Source organism: Rhinoraja longicauda, chromosome 31 (genome assembly GCF_053455715.1).
Source record: "Rhinoraja longicauda isolate Sanriku21f chromosome 31, sRhiLon1.1, whole genome shotgun sequence".
Lineage (NCBI taxonomy): Eukaryota > Metazoa > Chordata > Chondrichthyes > Rajiformes > Arhynchobatidae > Rhinoraja > Rhinoraja longicauda.
In genome coordinates this window covers 14,478,323-14,492,070 of record NC_135983.1, presented here as the reverse complement: position 1 = coordinate 14,492,070, position 13,748 = coordinate 14,478,323, and the positions used below count along the sequence as shown (strand labels likewise).

The window sequence follows — 13,748 nt, the reverse complement described above, 5'->3', positions numbered from 1 at the left end:
GACAATGGCCTCTATTTAAAAAGGGCTGCAATAAAAAGTCTGACAATTATAAACCAGCAAGACTAACCAGTGGTAGGGAAGTTACTGGGCAGGATTTTGAGGGATAAGATATATTTGCATCTGGATAGACAGGGGCTGATTTGGGATTGTTGGCACGGTTTTGTACATGAGAGATTTTGCCTTACAAAACCAATTGAGTTTTTTTTGAAGACTTAACAAAAAGATCGATGAGGGCAAAGCCGTAGACATTACCTATATGGACTTCAGAAAGGCATTTGATAAGGTTCTGCATGGTAGGCTGCTCAGGAAGGTTAGATTACATGGGATCCTGGAAATAGAATCAGCTTCATGATGATGGAAGGTTGTTTTTCGAACTGGAGGCCTGTGATTAGTGGTGTGCCTCATGGACTAGTGCTGTGCCCATTGCTATTTGTGGTTTACATCAACAAATTGGATGAGCAAGGCATGCTTGCAGATGACACTTAAGTGGAAGGTATCATAGATAGTGAAGATGGTTGTCAAAAATTTCAGCAGGATCTTGATTAGGTGGGCAAGTGGGCTGAGGAATGGTTATTGTTTAATGCAGATAAGTCAGAGGTGTTGCATTTTGGAAAGTCAAACAGGCCAGCACCTTCACAGTGAATGGCAGGATCCTGAGGTGTGTTGTAAAGCAGAGGGATATAGGAGTCCAGGTACAAATGTTCATGTCATAAGAGCAGAATTAGGCCATTCAACTCATTGAGTCTACTCTATCATTCAATCATGGCTGATCTATCTTTTCCTCTCGACCCCATTCTCTTGCCTTCTCCCCATAACCTTTGACACCCTTACTCATCTAGAATCTGTCAATCCCCACTTTAAAAATACCCAATGACTTGGCCTCCATCACCATCTGTGGCAATGAATTCTACAGATTCACTACCCTCTGACTAAAGAAATTCCACCTCATCTCCTTTCTAAATGTCCTTTTATTCTGAGGCTGTGCCCTCTCGTCCTAGACTCTGCCACTAGTGGAAACATACTCTCCACATCCACTCTGTCCAGGCATTTCACTATTTCATAAGTTTCAATTGGGTCCCCTCTCATCCTTTAAACACCAGCAAATGCAGGCCCAGTGCTGTCAAACACTCAGCATAGGTTAACCTAACTATCCCCAGGATAATTCTCGTCAACCTCCCCTGGAACCTCTCCAATGCCAGCACATTCTTCCTCAGATACGAGGCCCAGAACTGCTCACCATACTTCAATGTGGTCTGACCAGTGTCTTATAAAGCCTCAACATTACATCCCTGATTTATATTCTACTCCTCTCGAAATAAATGTTAACATTACATTTGCCTTCCTTACTACCAATTCAAACTGCAAATTAATCTTTTGGGAATCCTGCACCAGCACTCCACTAGTCCCTTTGCACCTCCAATTTCAGAATCCTCTCCCCATTTAGATAACAGTTCCCTGAAAGTACTCCTCTTCTTGCGTTTGAGGCAGCAGAAATTATGTAACACCCTCCAGGCGCTGTAGTCAGTGCAATGTGCTGTTGTCAAGGGCCATGAGGCCCTGAAAGTAGCTTCACAGACATAGGGTGGTCAAGAGGCTTTTGGTACATAGACCTTCATCAGTCAGGATATTGAGCATAGAGGCCGGGATGTTACTTTATAGTTATTCAAAACATTGGTTAGGCTGCATTTGGAATATTGTGTTCAGTTCTGGTCATCACACTATTTGTGGGATGTCATTAAGTTGGAAAAAGTGCAGATATTGGAGGATCTTAGAAGGACTTGAGGGCTTTGGCTATGGGCAGAGGTTGGGCAGGCTAGAACTTTATTCCTTGCAGGAGGCTGAGAGGTGTTCTTATAGAGCTGTATAATATCATGAGAGAGATAGGATGACGGTAGAGTACTTTACCCAGATGAATCAAGAACCAGAGGACATAGATTTAAGGTGAGCGAAGAAAGATTTAAACAGGAATTTGAAGGGCAACACTTTCCACAAAGAGGGTGGTGGGTATGTGAAATGAGCTGCCAAAGGAGGTAGTTGAGGCAAGTACTATGACATTTAAAACACATTTGGAAAGATACACAGAAAGATTTAAAGGGATATGAACAAACATAGGTAGGTGGAGCTTCATCGTCTGTAAAGGACAAAGGGGATTTAAGGGTTAAGGTGTATGTGACCAAATGCTACATGAAGATGAACTGTCACTAAATTAGATTGCATACCTCAGATGCCTGCAAGTCTATCTCTGTGTAGATGCCGGCTTGAGATTACAGAAGCGGTGTTGTAATTTTACAAAGGACAGGAAACGGACTCAAAGGAAGAGCACAGAGTAGAATGAGTCTCTTAACAATCACCATAAAGTTGAGCACCAGGAAGATGTGTTTATGTTAATAGACTGAGCCTCTTTACAATCACCTTAAAGTTGAGCACTTCTAAAAACCTATTGTATTTGGTGTATATAAATGCTGCTGAAACACTGTGAGTGAATGGGGTCCTCTATGCGAGCATACTAGTGGCCAGCTCTCCCACTCCCGCTGGCGTAATAAAGACTCTAATATTTTACCACTTTATGGTATTGTTGTCTATTCATAGAATCGAACTTTAACACGTCTACATGGGCAAGCTGGGTTTAAGGGCTTGTTTCCATGCTGAATCACTCTATGACTCTCAAGAACTTGATATCAACCAAGACCTCAGATTCAGACAATGACAGAAGTTAGCAAGGTCCTCCTCTCAAACTTGTTAAAATTAGGAGTTGCCTCAAAGAATAGTCATTAAAATAGGATTCTGAAAATACAACAACCTTTTATTCAAGCTATTACTCAGATAATGGTGGTAATGTTTCTCAGAGTTGGAGTTCAAGTTCAAACCTCCTTAGTTCATTCATCAATGAGCTTCCCAATCGTAGAAATAGGATAGTGGTCAGGTCCATTCATAACATATGCCAAAATTCAAGCTCAGGCTAGGTAACATACGAGTTTCTGGAAATGTCCATCCCCAATATGACTAACATATTTCTTCTTGAGCTAATGCAGTCCATGGTCGATAACAATACGACTTAGGACAATCAATTTCCTGAGAATCATCAATGATCAGAAAGTGAATTGGACCGTACACAGAAACACCATCGCTACAAATTCAGACAGTGCCTGGGTATTTTATTCCACAGTGCGAATCACTCCCACTTCCCCATGGTTTTCCATCATTCACAAGACAAATCAAGGTGGAAATATACCATTCTTCACTTGCCCGGATAGTACAAATCCAGTGTCACACAGAGAGCTCAACACCATTCAGATCAAAGTAAGCTGCTTGATTGCATCCCATTCACCAACCTACTCTTTTCCTCATTGTTGTATTTTGTGTACAGTGTACCAAACAGAAAGTACCTACCAAAAATGTATTTTCAATAACCCCTCACAACCACCTAGATGATAGAGATTAAGGCAACAGACACATGGTCACATTTCACCTTGAGAGAGTGGTACCTCATTAAGCAAACGATGCAGAAGCCCAACAATGGTTTTCGACTTTCCTGTTCCAGGTGGCCCTTGGACAAGGCAGACTTTAGGAATTCTTGGCTGTTTAACCATTGACAATGCCGTGCTAATCGCTCTCTGCTGATGCTCATTGTAATTATTCTGCATTGGAAAAAATAAAAGTGACCAGCCATATTTGAAATTCACAAAAAAAAAACAGAAATCATTCACCTTCATGCTACGTTTTATCATATGCAGGGCACAATGCAGAAAAAAATGTTTAAAATGTTTATGCAGGGTACAAATAACATTTGAAAGTAAATAATGTTGACTATTGTTTAATTCAAGTTCATGCATATTGCATTATCCTGTTCTATTCTCTTCATATTTAATCTATAAAATAATTGATCTTTCATTCTTGATTTTATGGCATGTTTAGTACATCTGTAGGAGCAACTGACCTAAAATATTGAACATTGAAATAGTATTCAATCTTGAATACTGAAATAGTACCAAAATCTTTTTAATCAGATCTCACACACATCTTTATTGAAGTGTACATTCCTATATGGACACCTCAAATGTTGTATTTTCCACAAAAACATCCAAATTTTGTTATGTTGAATCGTTACTTTAACAGTACAGAAGTTACAACATGAGCAGCAGTCAATAGAATGAGAAGATCAGTTATTTTCTCAAAACTTCTCAGTGGTTCAGCACCTACATCAAAGTATGGTGCCTGACATCTAATCCTCCCCCCCCACTGCCCCAGTGCCAGGTGCTCATCACCCAACCTCATTCAGTCTGGATATTCTTCAACAGGCTCCCTCATGATATTCATTTTACAAATTGTACATTATTATTTTGATTTAAGAAAGATGTTGGCATATTTAAATAAAAAATGTAAATAAAAATAAAACTTCTGCATTTTCTTTGAAAAGATGTCCGTTACAGATAGCAGAACATAAAATGCAACTTTCAGGCCGTTTTTTTTGGTTTATCTTCCCTGATTTAAACTCAGTTACCCAACATTATAAAAAGTAAATGCTTATGAATAAAGATTTAGAATAAAGTTACAAACGTGTGTTAATTCAGTAATTAGGTTTTGCAAAATGCGAGATGTATAACACAACTTATATGTTCTTACAGCATTACTCCACTTTGTACTCTCCACGATGTTTCGTTCAATAAAGAATGAGGAATGGGCCGAAAGAATTGGCCGAATCAGAGGGGTCTTGGCCAGAAAGAGCAATCCTTTGAACTGCCGTGTGGTTGTCACAATGGATCCAATGACATCGCATCTCACAGGCTGGTTATCCACTGCACTAACATTCCCTCTTGTGTGGATTGTAAGGTAAAGAGTAGTTTGTGAATCACGTCCTGTTCAAAAAAAATAAATTAAGAGAAATGTTAGAATTTAACTGCATTCTACCTTCCCAGGCATGTCTGACAGCACCAAATGCTGGTGCCTGAAGGATGCCCAGCACTTCATTCAGTTTGTTCTTTGTGCGATGCTGAAGAATCTCATTCCTTCAAACTCATCTAGAAGAAAAGCATCTGGAAGGATGGCTTAATCAGCAGTCTATAACTCAAAACACCTTACTATAAACACAAAAGTGGTTTTATAATGCAAATGACAAAACAAACAAATAAGAGAAACAACATGAATCAAGGCAATAGCAGGATATGGTGCTAATGTGGGCAAAAAGGATTAGCGCAAGTGGTCAAACATTGTCAGTATGGAAATAGTGTGCTGAAGGGCCAATTTCTGTGCTGCACAATTCTATGACATCTAGTGGAATGCTTTATTTTAAAATGTTATGATTGGGCATTGAAGAGACAACATTTGTCAATTTCTGCTAAAAATTAATAACTGAAAAAGGAACTAACTATTTAAATTTCCTACATAGGTATTTAGTGTACAACTTTTGACCTCACCCGGGAAACGTTGAATCCTTGAGACATGTGCAATATGTGGTTCATTCTGCATCTCACCGTCATCTTGCATGTAGTAATTGCGACGTTGTGGTAACCAGAGAAACACAACATCGTCTTCTTTTGGATACAGTTGCATCAAAAGTTCGCCTTCCTGCAGTATGGCTGAGCAAACATAAAAAAGTTGACGAGTGGTGAACAAAGTACTGAACACAAATACAGCATTACAAGCATTCCACCCCCCCCCATTTTCTTCATAATTGGGTTAACATTAAAGTTGCAATGGCTGTCATGCCCAGGCTGACTTTCGATTCAAAGTAACTGAACACCGTGAATAAATTCACCTTCAATAGAAATGTCTTGGGTAAATTTGTTATGTTGCCTTATTCTCATTATGTTGAAGAGAAAAACAGGTTTGGGGATTTGGATTACACGCAAGGTTTGTTGTTCTCACCTTGAAATTCTGCACGGTTTACTCGCCCATTTACGGAGTAGCTCTTCAGCGTCAGAGTGTTCTGAATCATTTTATTTGTCTGCTTGGATTCCATCAATTTCTGAGCTAGCTATATAAAAGAAATGCTGCGATTTAGGTTTACAGTTAAACACTTTTCTATTATCAACCTTCATATTTGCAAACTACTACTCAGTACTTTGATGCAACAAAGAATAAATGCACTAAATATATTACCTTGTTCCTATCCTCCAAATAGTAATACCATTTCTCAGTTCACCAATTTTAATTATCCAGGTTGTTAAAAAGCAGCCTGCTTTTTACACATAGAAACATAGAAAACAGGTGCAGGAGTAGGCCATTCGGCCCTTCGAGCCTGCACCGCCATTCAATATGATCATGGCTGATCATCCAGCTCAGTAACCTGTACCTGCCTTCTCTCCATACCCCCTGATCCCTTTAGCCGCAAGGGCCACATCTAACTCCCTCTTAAATATAGCCAATGAACTGGCCTCAACTACCTTCTGTGGCAGAGAATTCCACAGACTCACCACTCTCTGTGTGAAGAAATGTTTTCTCATCTCGGTCCTAAAAGACTTCCCCCTTATCCTTAAGCTGTGACCCCTGGTTCTGGACTTCCCCAACATCGGGAACAATCTTCCCGCATCTAGCCTCTCCAACCCCTTAAGAATTTTATATGTTTCAATAAGATCCCCCCTCAGTCTTCTAAATTCCAGCGAGTATAAGCCTAGTCTATCCAGTCTTTCTTCATATGAAAGTCCTGCCATTCCAGGGATCAATTGTCCCAATTGGATTCATCCCAAGAGCATCTACTTTCCCATACTTTGTAAGCTGGAATGTAACAAGGCTGGAGAATGTACTGCCTACTGAAATCTTAAAACTGAAGCAAATGTACCTCTGAGTTGGACGAGGCTACATAGATATACCTTCACAATATATTCTCCAACAAATTCCCTGTTGGTTTAGCAAGTTATGTACTGATTAGCAAAGTGGCATTGACCGGGAAATGCCAGACATTTGTTCCAGTCATCTTTGTGTGGCTCATGTTAAAGGAGTGTGGGTATACTGGAATCCTAAAGAGCATAATAACTGCATGCAGAGATTGATGGTAGCTAAGTTAGAAATATTAACTGATAATCTGTGAAAGCAATTTAGTGAGGCAATAGAACTATTAGGACTGATGGAACTATACATCTGAAAAAGGACATTTTGCAAGAATGTCCAAATGCAAAAGTAAGCATAGTCTTAGAAATGATGGGTAAACTATTGTGGGGTTACAAAAGTGTTTTGGACTTTGTCTTAGTCAATGTATCGTCAATAAAATTCCCGTTATGCGCCTTTGAGAAGTCTTCACAGCCTTCATCAAGATGCACAGTAAATTTCTCTACATTTGTTTTAAAAAAATGCAATTTACAAACACGCACACAACTCTACCGACTGAGTTCACCCTTTGAGAATGTTGATAAATTACTCTACAGGTAACTTCCATTATAAATATGGATGAAAATTAACAATTTCTTACAGCCTATATTGGCATTCCATAAAGATAAATCAAAACTACTCTTCTGGCTGCCTCATTCCCATAAACATGCCTCAACTTTTGCTTTTCAAAGTGCACCATTCATATCCCCATCTAAATGTGGAAATGTACACTATTTTTCCCCAAAAAATACAGATTCAATAGACAATAGCAGGAGTAGGTCAAAATTTTCCAGGGCAATCTGAAAGTTTTTCAAAGTGATCTTACCTGCAATCCAGGTACATCTCTTGCATTTATCACAAGTCAATGACTAAGAATATCTGCCAAATTTTAATATTTGTGGGGCACGCAGTACTCACTTGTTCAAACAGATTTATCATCAGTAAAGGGTAAAAGATGCTAAAATATTCTTCATATGATTTAAACCTTTCAGGCACCTCTCGTAGTGGAAAGTCACAAAGAATATCAGGTGCCCCAAATTGATCGAACATGTCAAACATCTGATAGGTCCACTTAAGAACATCTTTGATCAAGTCAGATTGGTCCCGCTGATGGTGATCTGTCATATTAAAGGAATGAGAAGCCTGCCTGGATCGCCCAGGTGGCAAAGGTGCAAACATAGAACATGATTCCGCAACTGGTGTTAGAAAGCACGACTTTGGTCTGAAAGTCATGTCTTTGTTTTGTGTTCGAAGGACATTAGGTTCCACAGCTTTTGCAGGTTGGATTGGTCTTAATGTCTGTGGCACAGCAAACTTTACCGATGGAGGTGTCTGAAGTTGCTGTACTTTAGAAACTGCCACAGCTGGACGTTTTGGGATAACCTCCATTTCTATAGCAAGCTGAGCATTACGTGAAGTAGAGCTCGAAGCAAAGCATTTGGCAGTAGAAGGTCTGGAGTTTTTCAGATCAGATTGAGGTAATCCGATTTTAGCAAAGATGCCATCTTTGGGTTCAGATACAGCATGGGTTTTGACAAACCTTTCTGAAGATACAACAACATCAGTGCATCCTCTATACAGGCAATCAGTCACAATGGAATTAGGTATTTTTGCACTGTCCTTTTCTTCTGTGGTATCATTATCTATATCCATATCTACGGGATCCCTTTGTGTCAACATTAACATATGATCATCTTCCAGGTTTTCATCTGTACTAATATCCATATCGATAGGATCATGTTGTGTTAAATTTAAGTAATCACTTACATTAACACTTGACACATGTGCCTCAGTTGAATTTGTATTTGTTTCTCTTTCTAGTGAAGTTTCAGTAACTGCAATGGGGTTAGTGCTATTTTCTACTGATGCAGATGGGAGTTTCTGACTTGTCCGAACAGAAATAGAAAAGTCTTGCTTTTCGCTAGAGGAGAGAGCTCCTTTAAGGAAGGCACTTTCTTCAGATGTATTTTTCCTCTTCTTGTCTTTATGGTGCCGCCGAGATCTCGATTGTTGTCGATACTGAAGGTCCTGGGAAGCCAGCAACTTTGAATTTCTAATTGCTGCCAATTTTTGTGGCACAATGAGTTTTGCCTTCTTAGGATGTTTATTCTCAATGGTTCCAATTACTTGCCCATAATTACGCAATTTGTTCAGATTATCGAGGCTTCCTTGAGAAAGGTCAAAAGCTTTACGAGTTCTCTTTTTGAGACCAAGCTTTTCAACGGCTGAAGTAGGTTCAGGGTGTTTACGCACTTTTTTTGGAGTAGAGGTGGAGAGTTTTGCTGAAGGATGGGTCACTTGCATATCCTTGGCAGTGTAGTTCGAAGTAGTAGCCAATGGCGTTTGAGAGCTACTTTTTTCGGAGGTTTTCTTGGATCTATTTTTCTTAACTTTTTGGTCTTGACAACCATTTGTAGATTTCTGAGTCAGAATGAACTTGTTCAAACCTTTCCTGGAACTAACTTGGGATAAATATTTTTTGCTGATTCCATTTTTGATTCTTTCGTTGTCATCTTTACCCGATATCTTTCTTACTGTCTTTCTTTCAGGATGAATGACTCTTTTTGCAGCTACCAGCTGCCGTTTACTTTTATCAGACAAATTCAGGGACTCAAAGCTATTTAGATTACTTATTGTGATCTTACTGCGTTTTTGTTTCTCCTTTTGAGGTTTGCAAGTAGATTTAAAACTCAACCTAGAACATGAAACAGATGCACTGTCACCTGCAGAACTGCATGGAGAAATTTGTTTGACCCCAAGCAGTAACTGTTTCTCACTGTCAGCTTTACTTGCCATTGTTTCTTGTTCCAACTGTGCTTCTACCTCTACAGCCACCTTTTCAATTATATCATCAGGGACATAATCTGTATCATACCCCCATTCATTAAGCATGCTATTAACATCTCCTTCATCACCACTGTCTTGTACATCAGATTCATCCTTTTCTGTTGCCGTTTTCTCTTTTTGTTTCTTCTGTGGAGGCTGAATGTCTCCCCAAACAGAATGTATCTGCTCTTCACTTTCAAATTCAAATATCTGTGAATCATATTCTTCATACAAAGTTGGCAAGGGTTTGCTAGATGTAGGCATTTCTTGGTGGCAAGTTTCATTTTTTTCAGTGGAGTCAGTGGTCTCCTGTACACTGGTTGCACCTACTAGATTTTGCGTTTCACGTCTTTCAACTTCAAACACATTGGTATTGTCCTTTGTTGATTGTGAATTAGAGATAGTTACATCTTCAGCATCTTCATCAATTATAAACTCTTCCACAGATGAATCAGATTTAGATTTTTCCTTATTCTGTATAGGATCACACCGTTGTGCGTGGGAGCAAACCTTTACTCTTCTCTCAATTTTGTTTAATGTTGGGATTTTGTCCAACTCTTTAGACAAGTCACTGGATAAATAAGAAGGCTTCATAGAAGTAACTTTCAAGGGATTTCCATGGTGTTTATTCATTTTTGAATCATTTGTATTTCTTGCTCTGGTTAACGAAATCCAATTCTTCAATTTTGCTCTTAATTCACTGAAAGGAATATCGTCACCTACACTGATCTTGCTTGTATACTCTTGAAATTCACGTGATTGGGTAGCAACTTTCATGACAGTGCTTGAATTTGCTTTATCTTGTGACAAAGGAGTAAGTCTTAAAGCATCAGATGTGAGCTGCTCACTTTTGTCCAAAAATGGAGACAACTGAAGATGAGAGTCAGTCACTTGTTCGGTACTAGTACTGCCAGCTATTGTTTTTTTGCTGAAATTGACATTCTGGTTCTGGTTTCTATTATTCATACAAGCTAATTGACTATTGTCAACTTCTACTTTTGGAAAGTCCCTTTCTTTAAAAGAATTGTTTTCTTTCTTCATCTTTCGCTTAATATCAATAGCCCGCAGCTTAACTTTCAGATTAAGTAGTTTGCTTGGATCAATCTTAAACTTGCATGATGCAGACTCCATTTTCTGCGGCAAATAACAAACACCTGCTGAAGGACCAGGTGTTTCTCCAGAAGGAACCTTTTGGTCATTTATGGTGGAGGTAGCTTCGGGCTTTACTGTATCATCATTAAAAGATTTCTGGAACTCAAGTAACATGGACCGCTTCCACTTTTCTTTATGGTGAACACTTGATGTCACTTCAAGAGACTTAGTCTGTAAATTATCATAAAGTAAAGAACCTACAGTACAAACTGCATCAGCAACAGATTCATGTTTGAGCCCACCAGTTTGTTCAAGTGCAGGCCGCTGTTTGCATGGTAGGTCAGTCCTGGTGATCTTCTCTGCAGGAGGAGGAGGAGGAGGAGGAGGAGAAATGAGCACCAATGAACAACGTTCTTTTTCATCTTCAACTTTCAAAACATTTGCTTCAACGGTTTTGGTCTTAAGGAAAGTGCCGTCATCACACACGGGTAATTCTGCTTTATACGAAAAATCTCCAACCAGAGATGATTCTTTTAACCGGTTTTCTTGACCTTCGCAAGTAGCCATTTTGTCTTGTTTCATGATATTTTTCTGAATAACTGAACTTCCGTTGTCAGTTTGAAAAGCTGAACACGGTGGCCCAGGACCACTGTTACAATATCCAGGCATCTTTCCCCATTCCCTCGTGTCCTCTTTTTCACTTTTAATTAAAGGACACTTCAGTTCGCTTCCTTTTCTCGCTGTGCCCAGTTGTTTCATTTCAGAGGATTTAAATTTTGCATTTTTAACTAACTGTGTTAAACAAGACTGCAAGTCCTGCTGTTCTCCAACACTCAACTGCCAGCCAAGGATAAAAGTGCTTCGCAGCTGCAGATTCAGTCTGTCGAGGAACTGTTGAAATATGCTTCTTTGCTGAGATTGACAACCTTCTCTCAGAAAACTACGAATAAGTTGGACACATGCCTGCTGTACTGAATTGGTGATGGAAGAACATGCTGAAGATGTTACTGAAAATGCAGTCGATGAGACCTTAAAGTTACTTGTGACTGTTGTTCTCTCGGTGTTTAGATTAAACACTCTGGCAGGAAGATTAGCACATTTCACCAATGCCTCCACCCACTTATGCGAACTGTACCAAAGTAAGTGCAGATAGTTTTTATTTTTGTGTAGTTCTATGATGGACACCAAGATAAGGATGAAGAACTCAGTCACTTTATCACAGAAATTAACTTTCCGATTCAGAACATCTTTTATCTCAGAGTGGAGGTGGTGAACCACTTCACCAATGTAGGCTATGCCAAGATCTTTTAGGTCCATGACAGAATTGACAAATGGGATAAACCAGAGAAATGTACTGTTGTGCACACGCATGTCTTGTCCAATGTCGCACTGTAGTACATGCGCAAGACTTTGCATTTCATCAAACATGCTTGGGTAATATGCTGCATTGGTTGTGTGCTTCCATCCTGCATCCTGTAAAATGCAACAAAAGTACAGTAAACTTTCATGGAAATGCATTAAAGTTATGACAGATTTATTGTATAGTTACAGAGAAAAGGTCTGTAATAAATGTAATAATAAATATTCTGTAATAATTATGGAATAAACAATGTATTTTAATCAATAAATTCATACAGAAGATGTGGATGTCACTGGCGAGGTCAGCATTTGTTGCCCACCTCTCATTGTCCTTCAACATTGTGCTCAAGGATCAGGTGCTGTGGCTCTGAAGTCTCATTCTTATCCAATGCAGCTGGGTAGTGTGGTGTATATTCTTTCCTCAAAATACATGAATACATCTGATTTGTTTTTACAACAATTAATGTTTCAAGGATTCCATTAGTGATGTGCTAGTGTGAGCCACAAGCAATGTTTCTTAAATTTTAAAATATAAATTTAGAACAGCTTCTGCCAAAAATTCTCTTCCTACAACCAACCAAACCAACATCTACAACAAAAAGCTAATTTATTGCATATTTTTGCTGAATTGCAAGCATTATTGTTTAACCCAGCGGTCTCCAAACTATGGCCCGCGGGCCACATCTGGCCCGCCAGGAGATTTTATTCGCCCGCGGCGGTGGGGACTGGAGGCAGAAGCTGCCGGCGACGGTTCACCGGAGAGCGGATCGCCACTGACCCAGAGCCGGGACAGGGCGAGAGATCGCAGCGCCCCCTCGAAAACAACAAACCCAAGGAAACTTCCCTCCTCGCCGCCGCCGCCGCTCTCACCCCGGGGTGAGAGTCGGGGTAGAGGGAGCAGCAGGTGAGAGTGGGGAGGGTGTCATCGGAGGGTGAATGAGCGCCACCACTTGCGGGGGCTGCTCCCTCTCATCCCCCGCCCCCCCCCTCCCTCTCCCAGCACCAGCGAGATCTGTGTCGCTCCTCCACTCTCTTCCGCGGCCCCGTCTCCCTCTAATGCAGCAAAACAAGAACAAACACAAGTGAAACTTCTCTCCTCGCCGCCGTTCACCCCGGGGATGCGGGGCTTCTGAACAACAACTACACTTGTGTTTGTTCTTATTTTGCTGCGTTAGAGGGAGACAGGGCCGGGAAGAGAGTGGAGCAGCGGTGCAGATCTCGCTGACACCCTCCCCGCTCTCACCTGCTGCTCCCTCTACCCACTCTCTCTCTCTGCTCTCTCCACCAGTGGTGGTCACTGTATATTTTCTGTTTTATAAATAATTGTATACTTACGGTATATATATTCCAACATTTCAATCTCTTTTTAAAAATTGAAAATTATTTATTTGTTGCCATATAAACCTAATGTAAACTCACACTTCTTTATTTTTTCCTGCGGCCCGCAAATATGTGCCAAATATATAATGTGGCCCTCATGCTAAAAGGTTTGGAGGTCCCTGGTTTAACCCATGGTACATAGTTCATAATATGGTCTCTTCCAAACTGAGATCCAACGAAAGTTACATAGTTGCCATGTAATTGTGGAAAAATAAAAGTGAGTTCCCTCAAATCCCTTCTGCACAACTTTTATTAATGAAAAGAAGAGCTGGCAGTGGCTTGGAGTA

General features: G+C 40.1%; 1 protein-coding gene across 1 annotated transcript in view; it reads right to left on the bottom strand.

The window, feature by feature from the left end:
• Positions 1-13,748, bottom strand: part of setx (senataxin) — an 89,364-nt gene that overhangs the window by 29,086 nt on the left and 46,530 nt on the right. Inside the window, exons 9-13 of the mRNA XM_078425907.1 lie at positions 7,723-12,195; positions 5,866-5,974; positions 5,415-5,576; positions 4,624-4,856; positions 3,486-3,638 (exon numbers count right to left, since the gene is read on the bottom strand). Coding sequence (XP_078282033.1) covers positions 3,486-3,638; positions 4,624-4,856; positions 5,415-5,576; positions 5,866-5,974; positions 7,723-12,195 — 5,130 coding nt within the window. The remainder of the gene's footprint in view (positions 1-3,485; positions 3,639-4,623; positions 4,857-5,414; positions 5,577-5,865; positions 5,975-7,722; positions 12,196-13,748) is intronic.